The 22,430-nt window shown below is 43.7% G+C and overlaps 8 protein-coding genes across 8 annotated transcripts; 3 read left to right on the forward strand and 5 right to left on the reverse strand.

The window, feature by feature from the left end:
• Window positions 1-477: 477 nt before the first annotated feature.
• On the reverse strand, window positions 478-1,338 carry GLRG_03819 (Der1-like family protein; the record flags this gene model as incomplete). Its single annotated transcript, XM_008094504.1, has 2 exons — window positions 478-1,035; window positions 1,159-1,338. 2 exons carry the CDS (start codon window positions 1,336-1,338, stop codon window positions 478-480), a joined length of 738 nt encoding a protein of 245 aa, XP_008092695.1.
• Window positions 1,339-2,443: 1,105 nt separating this feature from the next.
• On the forward strand, window positions 2,444-2,869 carry GLRG_03820 (histone H3; the record flags this gene model as incomplete). Its single annotated transcript, XM_008094505.1, has 2 exons — window positions 2,444-2,590; window positions 2,654-2,869. 2 exons carry the CDS (start codon window positions 2,444-2,446, stop codon window positions 2,867-2,869), a joined length of 363 nt encoding a protein of 120 aa, XP_008092696.1.
• Window positions 2,870-3,696: 827 nt separating this feature from the next.
• GLRG_03821 (FUN14 family protein) lies at window positions 3,697-4,281 on the forward strand (the record flags this gene model as incomplete). Its single annotated transcript, XM_008094506.1, has 3 exons — window positions 3,697-3,916; window positions 3,978-4,057; window positions 4,132-4,281. The coding sequence occupies 3 exons, from the start codon at window positions 3,697-3,699 to the stop codon at window positions 4,279-4,281; spliced, it is 450 nt and encodes a 149-aa protein (XP_008092697.1).
• A 10-nt stretch (window positions 4,282-4,291) lies between these two features.
• GLRG_03822 (metallopeptidase family M24) lies at window positions 4,292-6,367 on the reverse strand (the record flags this gene model as incomplete). Its single annotated transcript, XM_008094507.1, has 4 exons — window positions 4,292-4,717; window positions 4,776-5,037; window positions 5,126-6,215; window positions 6,292-6,367. 4 exons carry the CDS (start codon window positions 6,365-6,367, stop codon window positions 4,292-4,294), a joined length of 1,854 nt encoding a protein of 617 aa, XP_008092698.1.
• A 2,082-nt stretch (window positions 6,368-8,449) lies between these two features.
• Window positions 8,450-11,887, forward strand: GLRG_03823 (uncharacterized protein; the record flags this gene model as incomplete). The annotated part of the gene is made up of 8 exons (XM_008094508.1): window positions 8,450-8,491; window positions 8,548-8,729; window positions 8,783-9,124; window positions 9,187-9,319; window positions 9,379-11,164; window positions 11,224-11,408; window positions 11,464-11,744; window positions 11,803-11,887. The coding sequence occupies 8 exons, from the start codon at window positions 8,450-8,452 to the stop codon at window positions 11,885-11,887; spliced, it is 3,036 nt and encodes a 1,011-aa protein (XP_008092699.1).
• Window positions 11,888-12,362: 475 nt separating this feature from the next.
• Window positions 12,363-13,843, reverse strand: GLRG_03824 (tryptophanyl-tRNA synthetase; the record flags this gene model as incomplete). The annotated part of the gene is made up of 5 exons (XM_008094509.1): window positions 12,363-12,820; window positions 12,877-12,995; window positions 13,093-13,208; window positions 13,277-13,357; window positions 13,511-13,843. 5 exons carry the CDS (start codon window positions 13,841-13,843, stop codon window positions 12,363-12,365), a joined length of 1,107 nt encoding a protein of 368 aa, XP_008092700.1.
• A 616-nt stretch (window positions 13,844-14,459) lies between these two features.
• GLRG_03825 (ribosomal protein S10p/S20e) lies at window positions 14,460-15,525 on the reverse strand (the record flags this gene model as incomplete). Its single annotated transcript, XM_008094510.1, has 4 exons — window positions 14,460-14,710; window positions 14,781-15,208; window positions 15,283-15,362; window positions 15,466-15,525. The coding sequence occupies 4 exons, from the start codon at window positions 15,523-15,525 to the stop codon at window positions 14,460-14,462; spliced, it is 819 nt and encodes a 272-aa protein (XP_008092701.1).
• A 457-nt stretch (window positions 15,526-15,982) lies between these two features.
• On the reverse strand, window positions 15,983-16,788 carry GLRG_03826 (uncharacterized protein; the record flags this gene model as incomplete). The annotated part of the gene is made up of 2 exons (XM_008094511.1): window positions 15,983-16,363; window positions 16,579-16,788. 2 exons carry the CDS (start codon window positions 16,786-16,788, stop codon window positions 15,983-15,985), a joined length of 591 nt encoding a protein of 196 aa, XP_008092702.1.
• Between the last annotated feature and the right edge of the window lie 5,642 nt (window positions 16,789-22,430).

The raw sequence follows: 22,430 nt of genomic DNA on the forward strand, positions 1-22,430 counted from the left end.
GTGCGCTTAGCCGTGTCGGCTGCGCACCGATTACCCTTTACACCTGCCGATCGCGGCGCCAAAGATCTTAGTACTATTCAGAGTGCGGTATGGCCCGCTGGTATAGGTATCTACATAGGTAGCCAGCCCCTGTTAGAATCAGAAAGGCTTGCAGTAGCCTTGAGAGACTACCATTTGGAGGGGCAAAAGTGAGCCACGCACACATTTCTGCAAAGACGATTGAGCGCGTGCATAGTAGATTGAGCTTAGCAACATTCTATCGGAACTGTTAAGTGCAACACACTCCTAGTCCATTCTACCTACGTTTCAAGGCACATCTAGGCTAAGCGCTTTGTTGAAGATGATATTGATGTAAATGAAAGAGCCACAGAATCGCGACATTGGTGACCTAAACGCCGAAACCATGCCAATGTTGATTCCCCCACCGGTTTTCGTGCGTACATATACCCCTCAAAAGGCCCGAATGGTAAGACTCTCTCATCGGACGTCGGCCGCGAGTTCTGGACCACCAGCGACAACAATATCGTTGTTAATCCCATCTGTCGTTTCCTCCGTCGGTCGCCGCTCGAAAAGCCGTCTCCACCAAGTTGGGGGATCGAATGGACGTGAGCCATTGTGTAAGGGTGGATACACGTCGGAGAAGAAATACCAGATGTGCCCGATGACAACACCCATAATCTCATCTTTAGGAATAGAGCCATGCAGAATAAGGCTGAAAGCCATGAGAACCCAAGGTAGGTAAGGAGCGGTGAAGACTAGCAGGCCTAGAAAGCTCAGTCTCGTGTCGGGGTTGCGTCGCGACCAGATGTAGACAAGAGTAGATGACAGAGGATGGCCGAGAAAAGGCATCGATACCAATGGCGAGAGGAGCAGAAGACTCGTCATAGAGTAGACAAGCAACCACGAGAAATGGGCTGGAGAGCGGCCGGAGGACTCTTCGAGGAGACGGGCATAGCGTTGGAGAAAATATACGTGGAACAACAGGTCGAGCGAAAAGGGGCCGAAGTACAGAAAGGTGGTCAGAAGACGCCAGTACTACAGTAGACATCAAGAATTATTAGTCTCAATCTCTCTTCCAACGGAGGTGATTGTAAAATGGCTGTCGTTTGGTAGGAGAGGGGAAGCGGGGGGGCCTGGAGTACGAAGTGAAGGACGAACTTGTGACTTTGCAAAGACAGCACGAAAGCTGTAGAATAGCTGGAAGGGGGTGACCATTTGACACTGGACGAGTGCGCTGGTGAGGACGGTGGCTGTCGTCCACCATCGAGTGCATATGGGCATTTCCCAAAACCACGTCTCAAGGGGGAACCGGCCCCCGTCACCCATCATCTGATCCATGCTGTGCGGCGGGTTGGTCTGACTGGTGTTCAGAGGTAAAAAGCAGAAGGCGAGGCAGTTGCGCTCATCACCCAGCAATCGTGACACGGAGAAGCAGAATAGGTCCGCGGCGTGCAGAAGAGGTATTGCTACGCAAAAATGGATATTGCGAGATATGGGGACAAGACGTCCGTGATGTGGGCTTCTGGACAGGGTAGCTCGAAAGACAGCCAGCCGGCGGATTATGACGCCAACGGATGGGAGTCGGACGGTGAAGGTGCGTAAACGTGCTGCTGGTGCCAGATTTTGGTAGGAATTCCCAAAAGACGGACGAGAACAGACTGATGGAAAATGAGTTGTCGGATGAGGTATGTATGGTGAGAGGTGGCCCCAGTGTACGATGGACTTGCGCTGCCGGCTTGAAAGTGCCATCTGCAGATGACGGTTGGAACACCCTCGTGTCACCACAATCGATAAGGTACCGTGCTTTTGGTCGGTACATACCTAGGTTACGTACATATACAGGAGTGAGACATCGTTGGCGCACACCCGCCATACTCCATCAGCCACACGGTGCTTCTGATGGACCCATCATTTCTGACACTGTCTGCTAGATTAGTACATTTCGTGTGCAGGACGCGCGAAAACGCGTCCGCTACGCATAACCCTGTCGTAACCAGAAAAATCGCGGGGCTGGCAAATCGCCAATTCGTTTTGAGACACGCCCCCTTCATCCTCGCGCATGCAGTTTGACACTGCACTCATGTCACCAACACTGTCGGCAACCAACGTTCAAGTCGGCATCTGACTATACGGCGTTGTTGCAAAGACGAAGCTCAATCGCAATATCCTATTCTGTCTCTACCGCCATCGTCTTCCTTATTTTCTTCCGCTTCTCCTACATCCCGTTATCGCAGCATAGCATTTCCGCTCCTTCGCCGCCCTCAAGCCAGCGCAAGCCTCTTTCCATCGCGACTAGAGGTCACGACGCCGAAAGCTCTCTTTTCCTCTCTTCTTCGCATAATGGCCCCCAAAAAGAGACATTCAGACGCTTCGCATCGGAAATCCCGTCAGAGCGACGTGCAACGCAAGACTTCTGGTGCCCTCAACTCCAAATTGCCAAGGCATGGCCTCTGACTACTTTATAGCCGGTGACCCTATTCCCAACCGAGGAAAGCGACGCTACAAGCCTGGTACAGTCGCTCTCAGGGAGATCCGAAAGTATCAAAGTGGCACTCAGCTTCTGCTGCGTCAACTTCCATTCTCTCGTCTTGTACGTTACCCGTAATATCTCTTCTTATCGACCAATTGACCAACCATACCAACTTGCTTACAGGTACGCGAAATTGCCGAGTCGGTGAGACCCCGAGGCGAAGCAATGCGATGGCAATCGCAAGCGATACAGGCACTCCAAGAAGCTGCGGAGGCCTTCTTAGTACACCTCTTCGAAGACACCAACCTCTGCGCTATCCATGCCAAGAGAGTAACCATAATGCAAAAAGATATTCAGCTCGCAAGGCGCATTCGGGGCGTCTGGGGTGGGCTAGGCTGAGGTCACTAGATATGGCATAACAACCCGGCAAGACGATCCGCGTGATTGCCAACACCTCTCCTTTTATTATTGTACGAATACCCAAGTCATTTGCGGCAGTGGTTTTGTCGGGAGTCTGGGGTTTGTTGTTCTTAATATTCCTCCCCCATTTCTTTGCCTTTTTGTGTTCAAGTTCAATTGGGAGAGGCGCCTATGACACGGCTAGATATTCACAAGACCTGTGTACGATGAAAAATAGAGCATGCTAGCTAACTGGATACGTGGATGGGATGTCCCGCCGTATACCCTCGCTACCATATCGCCAAGGAAGGATGCGTATTGTTACCCTGTAGTGTAGCATCAAGTAGTAGGTAGCAGCAGTGTTTCCTTTCAGGAAGGCAGTCGAGCTCCAAGACATGGCATATTGGATATCCACTAATTATATGGCTCACTTGGGGATAGTGTATATCATTGAATGGGTACCTGTTCTAAACACCTCTGTACCTGCTGCATCTTGTGTGATGTACGTACCCAGCTCAAGTTGGGCTCGATTGTGTAAGTAACTGTGCCCCTTACGTCAGTGGGCAGTGGGACGCAAGGTACACATATATACCTACCTACCTCCCAGGTTGTACTAATTAATACCTATCCACCCTCAGGACAAGATATATCGGGCACGTTCTGCACAACGCATCGTTCAAACGTGGATCAACCTCAAATTAATCCGCCTCCTATGTGCACAGTCGGCGCCTCTGCTTGTGTATAGGAACAGCAACTCCAGAGCTCGGGTGGCAAATCACTCACTCGAATTTCTTAAGACGATCACATCACATCGACTCCTAGACATCATGAGCGGGCTCCTCTCTGCTCGTCTGGTTGGCCGGCGTTTGGTGTGGCCCGTTGGAAGTGGCATCTGTGTCGCTTACTCGCTGCATTGCCGACAAACTTCCAACTATTTCAACTCACATCTCACCGCGTCTGCGTCACCAACACCTCGCGCCCAGAGTCGCTCCTTTGGTGGTTTGAGCCCCGATGCTATGAGGCAGCTCTCAAGCGGCACCTTGTCTGGTATATTGACCATCACGCAATTGCCCAGCCGACGTAGGATGCTTTGCTAACAGAGATGCAGGATTCAGCGCTGGCCTTCTGGTAGGCTTTTTGTCGCACACGCTGGTCCTACTCACTGGCTTGGCCATGTTTATTTTTTATGTATTTGCTACCTCCTTCGAAGCCCACCCTGTTGATATTGCACGTCGCATTAGATGCTGACCTCTAACTCGCAGCTCGCACACCGACATGGCTTGGATTTACCGCGTCTTTTGGGTGCTAAGGAACGACTGAATAAGGCCGTTTTGACAAGACCATTTCACAATGTTGTGTTCCGTTTATCTTTTGCTGCCACCTTCACTCTTGCCGCCTTCGTCCGGTTCTGAGCTTATTCTCCTATAAAGGCTGAGTTTCCCGGGCTAGCCACGTCATAGTCAGGGGATCATCCTGAAAGTATCCTTTGGTCTTCTGGAGAATATCTGCGTGGTGGGCATTAAGCCATGCCTTCTCTTCAGCCGTTAACAGATTGGGTTCGATTAGGTTTCGGCAGTATGGGACCATAGTGACGTGCTCGAATCCTAGGTAGGGCTTGTCGCCAAACGAATGCTTTGTTTTGACTTCAGTCACCATGGCAACATTCTCGATCCGAATGCCGTATGATCCATCCTCATAGAAGCCCGGCTCGATCGACAGAACATTGCCTGGCGCTAGGGCGACTTCGGCGAATTGGACGCGGGTACCGATGCCAATAGGGCCTTCGTGTACGTTGAGGTACGATCCAACGCCGTGGCCTGTTCCGTGCCGGTAGTCCAGACCTTCTTTCTGCAAAGCAAGCCATGTTAGCCATTTGAGTGAATCAACCTTGGGCATCGCCACTTACCCATAGATGCTGACGAGCCAAACAGTCGATTGCGAAGCCTGTCGTACCCTTTGGGAAAATGGCAGTATCCAATGCGATGTTACCCTTGAGAACCAGAGTGTAGGCCAGCTTCTCGGCCTCGGTCGGTTGTCCAAAGTGGAGCGTTCTCGTTGTGTCAGTAGTTCCATCGAGGTACTGAGCTCCGGAGTCACATAAATAGATGGCGGTAGGATCAATAATCGAGCATGCCCCACGTTCAGGCTTATAATGAATCACAGCAGCACTTGGGAAAGGTCAGTAACCGTTGCACCCGTGTAAGTATCCAAGGGACGAAAGAAATGAGGGATTTAGGCCATGGAAAGTCTGCTTACTTTGCACCAGTTGAAGAGATTGTATCGAAGGACAACCCCACATAGTCCTTTTGTTTCGACCGAAGCTGCTCCAACTTGTCGGCCGCCTGGACTTCGTCCAACTTTACCTTTTTCGCAACCAACTGATCTTCCAGCCAGGCAAAGTATTCGATCAAGGCAGCTCCGTCTCGGATGTGACAAGCCCTCATGCCAGCCATTTCGCTCTTGTTTTTGACAGCCTTAGAGTCTCCGATGGGACTGCGAACCTCATCAACCTGGCTATCTCCGCCAAGGGAGCGCTTCAAGGCCCATGAAGCCTTGGTTGAGATCATGAATCTCTTAGAAGACACCCCGGAAGTCGTCTGGCACGATGTGTCAGAAGACCGCAGAGTGTTGATGGAGTCGAATACGATATCGTAAGGCTTCACACAGACATCATTGTCTGCGAGGTAGGCGCGTGTTTCCTCACCCAACTTCGAGGCGTCCACGTACAAGGTTGCTGAATCGGATGTAATGATGGCATACGAAAAGAAAACGGGGTTGTAAGGGATATCATCGCCGCGAAGGTTGAAAAGCCAGGCAATCTCGTCTAGCATGGAGACAACAAAAGCCCGTGAGTTCTTCCTGTCCAACTCTTGTCTCAGCTCCTTGAGCTTCGTCTTGACATCCTTGCCGCTGAATTTCTCCGGCAACACCTTGATGGGGTTCTTGGGACGAGCCGGGCGGGCTTCGGCCCACACAAGGTCTACCAAGTTCTCGTCCAGAGGTACCAGATCAGACCCTCCAGATCGTTTTACCTTCTCCGTGAGCTTCTTTGCAATTGAGCCCGTGATGAGCTCAGGGTCCACACCAACTACCTTGCCACCGGCGGATTGTTCGGCAGACCACTCTTGCCAGGTAGGAACGTCCTGTAAACCCTGCTTCAGCAATAGCCAGTTCTGGTCGAGCTGTTTGGAGGCCTGATTGAAGTATCTGCCGTCAGTGGCCAGAGCTGCCTTGTCCAGAGTGACGACAGCGCATCCAGCGGAGCCACTGAAGCCAGAAATAAATTCGCGCCGGGCATCACAGCCAGCAATGTATTCGGAGGCGTGGGAGTCTTCGGATGGGATGACTGTGTAAGAGAGACCCGAAGAATCAGTACCTGTGCTGCATCCTCGCACCTCAGATTGAATGTGGTGCGTTCATACCGTAGACGTCAACATTGCGCTCCTTCATTAACTCTCTGAGCCTGGAGAGGCGGCCGGTTGTATCAATTCGCTCCATATCGAGGGCTGGGATTTGGTGAACTGCTCGACGGCCTAAGCCAATGGGTGACAAAATCTGAAATCTGACGAATGGCAGAGCTGATGATAACGGGGTTTTTGTAGCTGGATATACAAAACCGGGCCGGCAGGCGATGCTGAAGGCAGGACGAATACTGCTCCAGAGCATGAGAGAGGCGGAAGGAGATGGCGGCGAAAGGTAATCGGAGCGCGATCACGTTGCAATGGGAAAGGCCAACTAAATACCACAGGTGGCTTAAGTTGCCTTTGGCGGGGGTGACCTAACAGGCAGCAACGGGGCAGTGACAGAACACAAGATGAACAACAAGTTAGGTATGTGGGCGACTGCTGGTGGGGTAGCTCCTGCCATCGTGCTGTCGCAGGTACCCTGCAGAGGTACTCTGTAGTGTGCACTACCTACCTACCTACAAGGAGCTGCCTGCAAAAGGCCTCACCTCAGCCCACTCGAAGTTCGGTACGTTGGTAGGTAGGAACGTGACCAACGTATCTAGGTATGTACACCAGTCAGCCAGTCATTCAGTGTGCGCTTTTTGTATCTTGACAGCAAACTAGACGTCTCTTTCGACAAGAGTTCACAAGTGAAACCTCTTCTGCCAAGGCTGGGAAACTGCGGGAATATCAGCTGAATTTACAGTGGCAGGTCATGAGTCTAAGATCAATCACACAGTATACACCTTGAGCACTATAAACTTATACTATGTAGCTAAAGCCCTATTTGTCTAAAAGTAAGTATAAGAATATAGATAAATTGTTTAAGTATTTTAAATATTAGTTTACTAATATACTTATAGTTTTAAAGGCTTAGTTTAAGAGTAAAAAAAAAGTTAAGTAATAGTCTTAAAGAGAGCTTTAGTTATAGTAGACTATAGTAGAAATATAGAATAGATGGTACTGTATTTCCTAAGAGCAAAAACTATCTTGATAAGGCTTTCTTCTAATCTACAGGGTGACAGGGGTAAGTAAAATACCTCTATAATGTTACTCTTTATAACTGACATCATAATAGAGGGGGAATATTCACCAAAAGTGAAGTTCTGCAGTAGGGGGGTAGACGTTAGTTACCTAACCAAGGTATTTAACTTCAGCCTAGTACCATTATACTATAACTTTAAAACTTAGTATCTAAGAAATGAAGTAGAATAATAAATAGTTATAAATATATTTTATAAGAAAAATAACTAGTTTTTTTCCTTAGGGTAGTAAGTTATTAGGTATTATTAAGGTAGTAGGTTAGTGGATTTAATGTGGTGCACTGTACTCCGTAAAGTGATCTCAGACTTGCGACACCTCACTGTACCAAAAAAGCAGCTGTTAAAAATGGTATATATGGCCTGAATTCTCACAGATGTGTAACAGCCGGCAGGAGCTCCACTTCTTTTGCACATTTGACAGCAGCATAGCAATTGCAACCGGCACTTTGCACCTGCTCGACTCAACCTATCTGCTGCAAATCAAGACAAACGACTGCTCCTTCCCAATTGGATCCAGTGCCTGCAGGCCCCGCACCCACTGTTTCGCATGGCATTGACAGGTAGTGCAGGTAAACGTAGGTACATAGGGTACCTAGGTAGGTATACTGTAGCTAGGTACCTAGGTAGAATATTGCCCCTCTTCCTTCTCTGGAATCTCCATTCGCCTCCATGCATCGTCAGCAAGCAACTGTGCCCTCTCAAGCTCTCAAGCCCCATGCTCTCGATCCTTTTGTTGCATAACTGCATTTTCACCTATGGTCCTCCCGTCACTCATCATTTTCAACAAACGACAGGTTGAGTCTCCAAGCAACCGTCAGGCACGACAAAGTTGCAATTACTGCTCCTTGTTTTCGTTCTGTTTCCCAACAGACCGGCCTCTCTCCTTTTGGTATCTGTTCTCCAGTTTCTGTGTGCCTTACTTCTCCATATCGCATTTTCCTGACTTAGGGTCACCTTCTACGCTCAAGCTCGCTTGAACCTGCCCAGGAGCCCTCACGATAGCAGGCCTTCGTCCGCGTAGTTTTATCTTCCACAGGCTTATCATGCCAGCAGCCTTGGCAGGCTGAGTACGAGCACATATATCTACTACGATGGATAACCCACTGCCATCGACCATCCAAGAGGCTGAGGCCGTAAGTCACTCAGCTCGTCTACGGCTCTTACCGGCACTCTGGCTGACAGCGTATAGTTGGTCTTGGCCCTTTATCAACCGGCACCGCCTGAGACTATCGCCCGAATTCAAGACACACTCCATCGCATGCAAAGAGCCCCATCCGGCTGGTGGATTGCCCGAGATCTCCTGAGCCATGCAGATGACAAGGTTAAGTTCTTTGGTGCCCTCACATTGATCGTCAAGTTGAATACCGAGAGGTGCGGCTTTTCCTGTCGTATGTCCACCTCCCATAGGCTGACGTTGAACACAGCTCATCTCTGTCAAGTGGCGATGCTTCAGAACTTCGACAGAATCTGGTCGGCTGGTTTGTCAAATCGCTGGATGACGGCTCTGGGGCCATGGTCATCAGAAAGCTATCCTCGGCTTTGGTCACCTTTTTTCTGTGCTTCCCTACACAGTGGGAGTTCTGTATTCGCCATCTTTGCTGTTCTCTGTCAGAGGGGAGTGCTTTACCTCAGGAAAGGGTCGACGGATCCATTGACATGTCTTCTGTTCTAGAAACACTTCATTCTCGAAAGCTCCAGGCCGCACTGTGGTTCTCAGGGTCACTGGTAGACGAAGCAGCCAAGATAGAAATGAACTCAGCAAAGCAGTACGTGTGCTTGAAACATGCGATACTCTTAACAGTCTTCGTTCCTACTGACTAGCTTGCAGCATGGGCTTATACGAGACCCTTACGCGCAACGTTCCAGACGCTTTGGCATTGATGTCTCATGGTTTCTCACGTCAAGTGCCTGTGAATTCAACAAGCTATGACACGCAGAAAGACTCCATAACTTGCTTGCAGGTAAGGCCTCCTTGCAACAATTGAATCTTTCACCAGGAGCATTTGTTCACTTGACTTAGTCGTGGATATGGTTTTCTCAGAGAATGTCGACTCATAGCGACGAGCTCATTGGTTCTCTCCGTGCACTAATACAACCTACCATCGCGTCCTTGGCCGAGGACGAACTGTACGAACCAGCCGTGGAGCTGCTTTCAGATATCTTGTCCAATTACTCCGGGTTTCTGACGGAAGACCACTACGAGTCTCTCTTTTCTCTCTTCGAGACTCAGTGGTCTCGCGAACGCTATCAACGCCTTGTTGAGGGAGACTTTGACTTCGATTCTGTTCAGTTCGGGCAGCTCATGATTGCTCTTGGCGATTCCAAGGTCGAGGCTCTCATCCATGGTGTCGATGGCCGGTCCTCACGCTTTCTTGGATACCTGCGTGGTCTGCTCTCTGCTCGAGGATACCCCGTCAGTGACGACAAGATATTCGTCCCTGCTCTCGAGTTTTGGTCCACCTATGTGGAGACATTGACGGATAGTATCTATTCAGAGGACGAAGAGTCCAAGACCTGGGTACCAACGGCTACATCTCACGTCTTGGAGGTTATATCGACAGTCTGGCAACGGATCGCTTATCCACCTCCGAGTGTTATTGCTAGCTGGGACTCGGCCGAACGTGCAGGATTTGGCGATGCAAGAAAGGACGTTGCTGACCTTCTCCAATCGACATTCACCGTGACGGGGCCATCATTAGTTTCGACATTCGGAAACCTAACTCTTCAGTCGGTATCATCCAATTCATGGTCAAATCTTGAAGCTGCAGCCTTCTGCTTGGGATCCCTGGCCGATTGTGTGACAGGCGATCCGAGGTGCGACGAGACACTCAGCGCTCTGTTCTCTTCACCTCTGTTCAATCTATTACAGACATCGAGTGACTCGATACCTGGCCGCACACGTCAGACGTGCATATCTTTGATTGAAAAATATGCGGACTACTTTGAGCGCGAGACGCAAAGCCTTCCATCCGCGCTTAACTTGCTCTTTTCTGTCCTAGCCGACCCTGTATTGGCTGGGCCTGCGGCAAGATCGATTCAACGACTTTGTTTCTCATCTCGGACTATTTTGGCATCCGAGGTAAGTGCATTTCTGAGTCAGTATCAGACCATCGCCACGCAGAGCCAGCTTGATTGCTTAGCCTGTGAAAGAATCATGGGGGCTATTGCCGCTGTCATACAGGCTGTCCAGGACGGAAACTCAAAATTTGAGCACCTTGAGGCTCTCCTTTCCTTCGTTCAGCATGATGCTCGCAAGTCTGTGCAGTTACTGTCTTTGCCCAGGCTCCCGCCTGATGCAACGTCAGATTCTCTGGACATTCACCGTTGCTCAACGTTGACCGAACCGTCCGAGCTCCCTCTTCACATAGCCTTGAAGGCGTTGAGATGTCTGATTAGCATCGGCAAAGGCTTCCAGGTACCGGGCGATGTGCCATGCGACCTGGAGAAAGAAAAAGACTTCTCGTCGATCAACCATGATTCAAGGCTTGATCAGTTACAATCAGGGATTCTGTCCCTGATTGCCCAGCTGCAAAGCTCATTCCCACAGAGCGGCGAAGTGGCTGAGAGTATTTGCAACATCTTCCGAACAGGATTTTCCGAATATGAGGCTGGCCCATTTGTCTTTCCTCCCCGACTTGTCTGTGACTATCTCATCCAACAGACGTCTCAAACACCTCGAATCGGCTTATTCGTGAGCACAGCTTGCTCTCTCCTCAGCTCTCTGAGAAACATAAAACGAGGCGAAGTCGACGAAACTAGGGCTAAGCTTCTTGGATGGGTCATAGGTCTACTTCAGCAACTACCTGGTAAGATCATTCTTTTTGCACCTAGCTGCACTGCTGACTCAGTTGACTTGGCTTTCCAGAACCGGACAATGATACAGAACTCGCACAGAATGGCATCGAATTCACAAATCGTTTAACGTCACGGGAGCCCGCTGTCCTCTTTCATTCCGAGTACCTTCCGCTCGCCGAGTTCTTCTTCATGTATGCGTTGAGAGTATTAGATGGGCGCGAACCACTACCGAAAGCGGCAGCCGCTGATTTCTGGGTCTGTTACTCGACCCGGAGTAGCGTGCTTGTTAACTTGCTAATACAGTGCGCAGGCAACATTCATGACGCTGAAGCCCACGGATCAAGGGGTACGAGAAACGATAGATCATGCCATCACTCAGCTTGGCCCATTACTCGCTCGGTCGATCGTCCGAAATATTGGCGGTAATGCCTCGAGGAGCGAGTTAGATAGACTCAGCGAGCCTCTAAAGAAGATGGTTAACCATCATGCCAAAGCTCGTATATGGCTCGAGCAAGCTCTGTATGATTCGTCATTCCCCGGGCAACAACTATCTGATGACGAGAAGGCTCTTTTTGTCTGGAAGATTATCAAGTGAGTTGAGACAGCCATATGTAGAGCATGTAACGCCAATGCTGATTCTGGCATGTAGCCTCAGGGGTTCAAGAGGAACCAACCAGGTCGTACGAGATTTCTGGCTTGCTGCACGAGGGTCTAAGTTTGCTTATGCTTCCTGAGGCCGGTGCTTGAGTCTAGGAAAAGTGTGCTTAAGTCTATAGAAGGACCTTGAGGCTCGGAGCGTCGCACAATGCAACGGAAGTTCCATGATGTACCATCATCGATGACTTGCCGACGTCGGGGGTTTTTTTTTTTTTCCGCCGTCTCGCACCCGTAGTGTTACCAACATTACTGCGCACTGGGATTCGTCCCTATAAGTCTCTAAACGCGACTGGAAAACCACTTCAGGGCGAGTGGGCTGGGGCGTGGTTCAAGAGCAACGGCTAAGTGATAATGTTTATTTTTTTTTTTTTTTTTTTTTAAAGGGGGGGGGGGGGGGGGGGGGGGGGGTCCTACTGGCATGGGATACTTTTCTACACTATCTATCTTATATGATGTTTCACCGTTATTCTATACCAGGAAGTAGCTGTGTTAACATTCGTCTTCCAGAACACACCGGTAAAAAAACACTGAAAAGTCCGCAGGAATTGGCCTTTATAGCCCAGTTGCTTCTCGTACAATGGTCATAGTTTCCTCTGCGCTAAGACGGGCCCTTTTTGCCCCTTGTGCCTCGACGGCGTCGAGATATTTCCCCTCGTCCGCCGACAAAAAATCGAAGTAGCGCGCACGAATTCCATCAAGCCCTTGGACGACAGCTGCAGAGACGATCTGCTTGAGGTCTTTAAGAGATGTCTGAGAGAGGGTTTCAGCAAGCTGGCATGGGGTCCTTCCCTGGCTATCGAAGATGGATAGAATTTCCACCAAATTCGATACCCCTGGCCGGTTGGTCGGATCATAAGAAACATAGTTCGAAGAGTCCGTCCGCGCACTCATGATTTTGTTGTGAATCTCCTCGGGCGTGTCAATTATGAGGATGCGTGACCTTGGATCATTGGCTGATTTGGACATCTTCTGATTGGGTTGCTGAAGTGACATAACTCGTCGGGCAGTAGCTGCGTCTGGTCAGGCAATCGATTCTTGGCAGCAAAATATAGGAGGACTGACTAACATGTGATGGTTTTTGGTAGTACGAGGTGCGGGCCGAAGTGATGGTTGAAGTTTGTTACACATTCGCGAGCAAACTCAAGGTGTTGCCTCTGGTCATCACCCACGGGAACGTGTGTAGCACTGGGGAAAGCGTCAGAAGACCAAGCTACTAATGTCTACCGCAGCACTCGAATATAAACAAAGGGAAGTGTTGATAGTCGGATAAAGGGTCACAAACCGATGAACGAGGATATCTGCGGCCTGTAAAACCGGATACGAAAACAAGCCGAGCTTCAATGAAGCCTTGGCACTTTCATCGAGAATGGTGGCGTCAGAAGAGAGCGACAACTTGCTCTGCAGAGTTTGGAGCTTTAGTTAGCGGGGGAACAGGTGGGCAAGCGCTATGTGATAACTGAACTAACCTTCCACTGCGTCATACGAGACAAGTAACCCATAGAGGCTGTGCAGCTCAGGATCCACATGAGTTCTGAGTGTGACGGAACCTGCAGTCGAGTTGTAAGCATGGAGCTTTTCAACGACCAAGATAAAAGTGATGAAATAACAATCAAGCGACTTCTGATTGCATGCGTAGGATTCCTTGGGGGGTGCAATGAAAGAGAAATACCGCCTATAGCAAGGTTGGGGCCGTATCATACAGAAGATTGGTAAAACAAGGTCGAGCGTTCGGGATTGATACCAGTTGCCAACAATGCAGCCAGTGTCTCCCTCTTCCACTGGCTTAATTGCTTCGCTTGTTGGGGCACAGTGATGGCATGCAGGTCAACGACGGAATAGATAAGCCTGCAATAATCGGCCGGCTCGCTTTGGAGCTGCACCCATTGCCGGATAGCGCCAGCATAGTTGCCCAAATGCGGTGTTCCTGTAGGCTGGATACCCGAGAAAATGACCTTTTGCTTTTCAGTCGATGCGGCACGCCGCCCATCCAAGGTTCGGAGTTGGCGAGCTACCGGTCTCGCGTGCCGCCACATGGTGAAAGACACTCGCCGTGGTAGTCACAGACCGGTGTTGTCTGGGCCAAAGATCTGACCATGTGGTGAGCTGATGTCTCCAGAAAAGCTCTGCCAGTGTGCTTACCTTTAGTGGCCGGTGACGGATCTGACCCTGATTGCGACAATGCCGTCTAAGAGAAATCCCGTCAACTCTGAAGACTATATGAAGCTCGGAAGATGCTCTTTATAGCTCCACGAGGCTGCATGACCCGATGTCGTCGACGACGCAAATGGATCGACCTTGCCAATGGCCAAAAAAAAAAAATAGTAGCGAGTGCACAATTGACTTACTGCAACGTATTGCTATAGCGGGGCGCAGAAAATATCCCCCCCCGTCTCACAGGCCACAGCCTAAAGGGTCTCAAGCGGAAATCGGGTAACACTGGTACATAGGCATTGCTTCTGTATCGCCCTTCCACTCGGGTAGCCCTCTCCCTCTGCTAAGATTTACATAGAGCGCATGAAGCCCATTCTAGATACGTAATACAAGGTTGACTGAGTACCGATCTCATGTCGTTTTCTACAGCTCCATCTCCCTCCCGATAGGTCGACAATCGCGGAGGAAGCATTCATCACTCTGAATCCTTCCAATTCCTTAGGAAGACGCCGTCTCTACCGTTGTCGCCGCCTTCCTCTTCAGGGCCTCCTCCTGTTTCCACTGCCTCTCGACGAACCGCCGCTCACCTTCGGCCAGCTTGCCGCTGTCGACATCGAACCTCACCTTGGCTAGAAATTCTTCCACCTTCTCAACTGTATTCAGGTCCCGGTTCTGACCAAGGTGGCCCCATTTGGTTTCGATAGCTTTGGCCGTGCCTTCATCCGTGGTGTCCATTGTCTTGCCAACACCTACGAGATGCAATGTCAGCGCCTGGTTTGTTCAGATACCAAGCTATGCGCGAATCAAAATAGCACATACCCAATTTGTCAAAATCCCACACATTGGCCTTCATGCCGATCCCATAATATGCGTGTTTCTGCAGAAATGCCAGCCACAGTTGTACCGTCTCCGGGTTCCCGTCGCGGATCTGAACGAGACGACGCAGCGTGATACGCTCGAAGTTCTCCTGTGACTTCTTGAAGATGAAACTACTCCGGGGAACTGTCCATCGCTCGGTGATTCGGGGCAGCGGCACGGGACCGAAGGCTGGGAGCTTCAAGTAATACGCTGCCCGGAGGGCAAAGTCGGCGAAGAATTCGAGGTTCCTCAAGCTGTATGAGCGTAGCTGAAGATCGCACGACGGAATACCGTACTCAGCCTCGCGCCGGAGTGGCTGGAGGTAGAGGGCTTGTACACTTCGAGGGTATCGCGGACCGCCTTCCTTGCTTTTGGCAAGAACATGTCCCCTGCAATTCCGATAGTTAGAAAAACATACACACTACGCGCGAGATTTCTGCAAAATATCGGGCTTGGTCCTTACACGGCCCCATGTCTATCCAGGGTGGCCAGCTTCGTCTCTGTGGCGAGGCAACGGATCCATGGCTGTCTCTGGGTAATGACCTGCAAGGAATAAAATTGGACGGTTAGCTTGCGAACCCATTCGTCTTGCCCACCACTTCTTGTCTGAAAGAAAAGAAAAGAAAAGAAAAAAACACCAACATACCCGTGGCGCTGGCCGCGCAAGGAAGCCGGACGTCGGTCGTAGTAAAAATGTTACGCGCATCGTTCTCGAATGGTGGCAGGGCGGCGTTACCGTTGAAGTAACAATTCATGCACAGAGGTTGAGAATGGCACCTAAGTCCGTAGAATCTAGAGGTCTCCATAAATAATTCAAGTAAAAGGGTATATTCACAAAAGATAAGATTTATGTATATATCGCAGATTTCATCTCTATTCATTGCATTTCCGAAGCTACCGATGTCCTTTCCACTCTGTATAAGCAGTAAGTTTGTCATTCCGCATGAAGGTCTGGCTCTACTTCTCTACCTTTTCTTCTCTCTCCCGAAGAACTACAAATGAAAAGTGGGCCGCAAGATCGAGCTTGTCCGGTTTTCTCCCCAGCAAGTAGGCGCAATATTATGGCTAGCAACGGTTTCACATAGGAAAACCTACATGACTAAAATTACGCGGCACTGCAACCATGCGGCGCATTAGAGAATAGTGAATTGTCTAATCGTTGCCTAATGACGGTTGCGCCGGCGTCGCTCTATCAACTTTTTGTAGTGTGCCTTTCTGCCGCTCGCCTTCTTCACTTGGATGTCCTCGTACTTGGATCTGAACTTGCCCGACGCCTTTTCGGCACTCAACAGTTCATCTACCAGCGTCTGTTTCCGTTCCTTTCGCGTCAAACGAGCGCTATGGAATTCGGTAGGGCCCTCAATGATACGTCCAACATGGGCGTACCGCGGTATCCTGGCCTTGAGCGACTCCTTCTTGTAGTGCCGCTTGGGATCAATCGCAGTTCCTCTCATGTGAAGAATCTGCAGATCTCGCTTCAGGTCGGGGTCGTTAGGGTCCGTCTTAGGAATCCCAAACCAGCCAGGGCCAGCATCACCGTGTGACTATATCTTGTTATTAGCGAGCGTTTCCAACCACAGTGTGGATTGAAAAGAACTAAGTGAGGAGTTCTCAGTCAGAGTAACTATGAAAATAAAAGATCATTTTGGCGTGGTGCAGCAACCCAATACGGGCGCTGTCATCACATCAAGGAGATTAAGCAGGGATTTGCTTCTCATCAGGAGACAGAGAGGGGAGAAAAGAATGAGCGCAAACGTACTTTTTCCTCCGCTGGCCTAGGATCACGAAGCGAAATGCTTCTTGGGTCTTGTGCTTTGGGCTGTGCCTTTGATTCAGTAGTCGGATCGACAGGCAAGGCCGCGACGGCGATCAAGCTGCAATCCTTCGGCCGCGACGACTGTTTAGTCGCTAGGCGGCTTGCCGCTTCTTTCAAGAGTTCATCGAGATGCCCATCGCACAGCTCTGGCATAGCGGTGAAGTACGACTGAACCGTGGAAATTGAAGGGAAACTCGAGGTTGGGTAGAGGCAGCCAAGACGGAAGCCAGAAGAATGGACGCGAGCGATTGGGAATTTTTTTTTCCCTCTCTTAAGCTGCAGGTGGGCGGGGCGACTTGGGGTTGGGATGGGCACGAGGAACGCTGCAGGGGGGGAAATAAAAAAAGAGAACCACCGGAGGTGCATTACCTATAGTATTAGGTAAGGCACTCTACAAAGCAAGGGTATACAGAGTAAGAGCCTATAGCTTAGACCCCTAAAGTCAGGCTGGCTAAGTTTACACTGAATTTACAATAAACTTATAAAATAAATATTTTTAAAAACTAGATCTAAGTCTAAAAGTACTTAAGTATTAGGAATATTTTCTTAATAATAAAGATAAAATATAAAGATTTAATAATATATATTTATAGCAAGTAGCCTACATCCTCCTACCTTTCTACCTTTCTTATAAGTTTATTAATATTAGTATGTTACTTTAGTAATATTTATACTTAAGGCTAATTCTGTTATAACTAAGTAGTGGGCCTGCTTTTTAGGTTACTTAGAGGTTATAACCCTAGCTGCCTTAGAAGTTAGGCCACCTAATTTAATATTTAATATCTTATATAAGTTAAAGTGCTATATATTTAATTTACGCTTTATAACTATAGGTCTAAAAGATAGTAAGCATATATAACTATAAGTCTAAAACAGGTAGACATATATATTCTAGCTAGTTTCTAGATAGTAAGGTTTCTACTAATAGTAGGTGAAGGTTAGTAATTAGTTAAAAGTATTTATCTTTCTTATTATCTTATTAATTACCTAGTAATTAGTTAAGGTTAAGGTTATAAGGTAGCTTATATAGCTTCTTATTAATTTAAATTACTAAGGTTAGATACTAAAAGGTATTTAGAGAATATATTATAAGTTAATTACTAAAGAGCTATAAGAGTCTATCTTTAAGTGTGTCTAAGTCTATCTTATATATAAGTCCTAACTATTTCCTAAATAGTTTCCTTAAGTAATAGTTATAAGGTAAAATAAGCACTTACTTAGGTATTTACTAAGTACTTATCTTACTTATAAATAAGTGCTTATTCTTTATCTTATTTTATACTTATAGTTATATAACTTATACTATAGTTCTTTTATTTTAAGAAGTTATTTATTTATTTCTTATTTCTTATTTATATAAATACTACTACTACTTATTATTTATTTATTAGGTAAAGTAATATAGTGTTATAGCTAGAGAGGTTATATAGGGGGTATATAGATAGGAATAGGGTTATAGCGTAGTTTAGTAGCTAGTATGTACTACGCCTTAGTAGCTAAGGCCCTAAGCCTTAGTAGTTAGTGCACTTATACCCTAGTGGCTAGTAAACCCTATAGCACTAAAGGACCTACTAAAAGGTAGGGAAAAAGAACCCCTAGTTATAAGAACTATTAGGTAACTTATAAATAAAATAAATAGCTATATAATAGCTAGTAGGACTATTAGCCCCTTAAGGTAGATTTTTTTTTTTTTTTTTACTTTTAAATTCTTATTATAAGAAATATAGTTATATATTTAACTAATATAGTATTACTACTATAATGCTATTTAAAGGTTACTTTTACTTTCTTTAGAGATAAAAGTATAATATCTTAAACTTTTTTTTTCCTTACTAGACCCTAGCCTAGCCTCTCCCCCTTATTATTTTATTTTAGGCTTAGTTATATATTAGCTAACGCTACCTCTAAACTCCTCTACACTTTCCCCTTATTACTAAGATAGCCTAATCTACTAGTAAAGGTAGCCCTTTAGTATTTAACACTAAAATAATAACCCCTACTTAAAACCTTACCTCTAATTAATAAAGTACTTTCTTTTTAAATAATAAAGCTAAAGACCTATAGGAATTTAACTTTATACTTTACCTTTAAGAATTAAGCCTTAAATAATTTTTTACTAATACTAACTAAACTACTTATAGTTAATACTTATAGCGTTATATTAATAGCTTACTTATACTTATTTAAGTTACTAACTAGTCTTTATTTAGTAATAAGAAAAAAAAAGTTTACTAAAGAAGTATTTAAGGCCTTATATAAAAAAAATCTAGCTAATTTATATAGTTAAGTATATTACTAACTTACCTTATATTATATATAGTAAAACCTAAAGCTTAAATTAAGCTTTATTATAAGCTACTATACTAATAACTTTAAATAACTTTATATTTATATATAAGATATATTTATAGTTTAAAAAAAGTAAAAAGATATAGTTAACGCCTTAAAGTAAAAGCTTTATAAAGCCTATACTACTAATTTTACTTTAATAAATTAAATTAAGGTTCTTAAGAATTATAATACCTTTAGTAAGACTAGTAGCTTTATAAATAAGGTCTTTAAATAATAAATTACTTACTTAAAAACTTAGTTCTTATAAAAAAACTCTCTTATTTTCTTATTAGTTAGTAAAAATACTTACTATTATAAAAGTAAAGCTAAACTACTAAAGATTTTTATTTTTACTAAAATTAAAAATAGTAAAGATAAAAAAATCTAAAGTTTAACTATTAGATACTATATATTACTTATTACTTAAAGAATTACTTTTAGTAAAGTTAGAACTATTACTTTAAGTATATTTATAGCTATATTAGTAAAGATTTTATAAACTTAGTGTTTTTTCTAATTAGTAAAGTAAACCTTACTATTACTACTACTAAAGATATTATTATAAAACTTATATTTATATATACTAGCCTTACTAAAGTAAATAAAGCTAAAAGTAAACTTAATACCTTTATAATATCTTTTAAGAATATTTACTAAAAAAAATCTAAATTTACTAAATATACTTAGGTCTTTAGTTTCTTTTAGTTATAGTAAAAGTAATATTTTTATAATAAACTTTTTATTACTTTTTATAATAACTTTATTTAATAGTATATAGATATCTAGATTAATTTCTAGTAGTATACTAAATATACTATTAAGATTACTTATACTATAAAGCCTTTAGCTATTACTACTACTAACTAGTTTAGTAAGGCCTATAGGTCTACTACTAGTTATACTACTAACACCTTAGTATTACTTAGTACTTTAAACACTACTAAGTCTACTCTTACTAGTAAATAAACTAATAACTAAGATAAAATCCTTACTACTTTATACTAATACTTTTATAATTTTAATACTTACTTTAAATATAAAGCTACTAACTATATAGCCTATAATTACTTTTATAAGCCTAAGACCTTTATTAATAAGATTAACCTATAGTAATATATAAAGGACGTTACTAAGGCTAAAGATAAAAAGAAGCTAAAAAATTAAGTTCTTTAGTAAATTCTAACTCCTTACTAAGAACTAGTATAAAAATAATTTAAGGTTATCTATATATTTAATTAATTTATAAAATCTTATTAGGGGTAACCCCCTAAAAATAAAGTTAACTATAGCTTTTAATAGATATAGTATTTAACTTTAAGCGTTCCTTAATATAGAAGTAAATAGCTACACCTTTATAAGTAACTAAGTAATTCTCTTACTAAAAAAATTCTATAATACCTCTTACTAAACTCTACTTAAACTAATACTAGCTATAAGGTTTAATAAAAAATAATTAAATAATATTTAGTATACTTAGATTATAAACCTATATATTAACTATTAAGTTATTTAATAAACCTTACTATTATAACTTAATACTAGTTACTATAATTTAATCCTTAGTTATATTTAGTTTACTTACTATAAAGTAAACCTAGACGTATACTATAAGTAGCTAGTCTAGCTAGCTAAGTCCTTATAATAGCCTTATTCTCTAATAATTATTAAAGAGATAAAGGACTTATATACCCTTAAGACTATTAATATTTAGCACTAAATTAATACTAAATATTAATAAAAGGTCTTTAAGGTTAACTACTAGTAATACTAGTAAAAAATAAAGAAGTAAAAAGCTTAATAAATTCTTTAATATACTTATAAAGAAGATTTAAAAAAGAACCTTTATAAGATAAGTAAGGCACTTAATAGTTCTTTTTTACTTATATATACTACTAAACAGCCTTACTATAAGGCTAGGTCTATATAGTTAGTAACGCTATAAAAGTATAACTATTTTATATTTATTAATATAGTATATTTTAAGATAAATCTAAAAAGATAAGATATTAAGCTTAGTTTTATCTCCTTTTATAAGCTAGATTAAATAATTACCTAAAAAAAAAGCTAGCCAATAACCCCCTATAGGCTAGTAACTAGGCTAAATATAATTTAGTTAAAACTAACCTTTTTATCTTACTTTATACTTATAAAAATATTTTTAGTAAAATAATAAGTAACTAGCTTACCCCTTATTACCTCTATAACTATAAGATTAAGCTTATAAAGAGAGAAAAAAAAAGCTTACTTATTACTTATTATATAAACAATCCTTAAAGAAGCTAAAAGCTATAAGAAAGTATCTCTTAAAGAACTTATAAAAAGATTAGCTTAAGCTAAGGAATATACCTATCCAAAAGGCCCTAGGGATCTCAGAAGCCGGGAATCCTCCCAGCCCGACCAACTAGTTGGCCGTGATACAGTGAGAAAAAAATGAATACATGGGTGGTCCCGACTGATTTACTGTTTGCGCAGATTAACGATGGCAGAGGTCCATACAAATCAGTTCCTGAGCCTACTAAATGAGGACTTAACTAGACTAAGGCCTAAAAGATAGCTAAATATATTTATAAGTGCTAAAAGATTACTTAAAAAAATATAGAAACTACTTAAAAACACTAATAATAATATATAAATAAATATTAAAAGCTAAATAATATTTAGGTAAGAGATAATATTTTTATTAATACTTCTTACTAAAAAAAAGATAACCTTAATAAGCTTTAGAACCCTTAGTTAGGTCCTTAGCCTATAATTAGTATAAGCTTAAGTAGTACTTAGTAGGTTTAGCTCCCTAAGAGTATTAATACTTACTTAGTATTTTATTTTAGTAAGCTTTAGAAGGCCTTAGTAGACCTACTTTTAGGCTAGCACTAAGACCTCTTACTACTAACTATAGCTAGAGATAAAAAACTAAAATATAAAGTAGTATACTTATTATAGTCTAGAATTAACTATAAAAAATTATAATACTATATAAATTAAGTTAGTTATAATAAAGACCTTACTTAGTATAACGCTAAAAGCTTTTACTATTTACTAATAGTATTAAAGGAGTTTTATAAGAAACACCTTAATACTAACAGCCTACTTTAGAACTTATACCTATAGCTTAAGAATATAGCTATAAACACTAAGTTACTAGTATAGTCTTATAATAACGCCTTAAAGAACCTAAAAAGATATTAATTAAAAAGTCTATTAGAAGCCTAAGTAGTATTTAGGTAACTATATATATTTACTATAAGTATAGTACTAGCTTACTATATTAATTAGCCTCTCCCTCTTATAGACCTACTAACACTTCTTAAGCCTTTACCTTATTCTACTAGGTTTTAGTCTAAAAAAATATTTCTTAAAAAAAGAATTTATATAAAAAATTAAAAAAGTTAACTTATAGCTACTAAAACCTTATTTAATTTTATATACTTTAAGAACTTAAGCCTAAATATATATTATAGATAATA

The sequence above is a fragment of the Colletotrichum graminicola genome (assembly GCF_000149035.1).
Source record: "Colletotrichum graminicola M1.001 genomic scaffold supercont1.11, whole genome shotgun sequence".
NCBI classification, from domain to species: domain Eukaryota; kingdom Fungi; phylum Ascomycota; class Sordariomycetes; order Glomerellales; family Glomerellaceae; genus Colletotrichum; species Colletotrichum graminicola.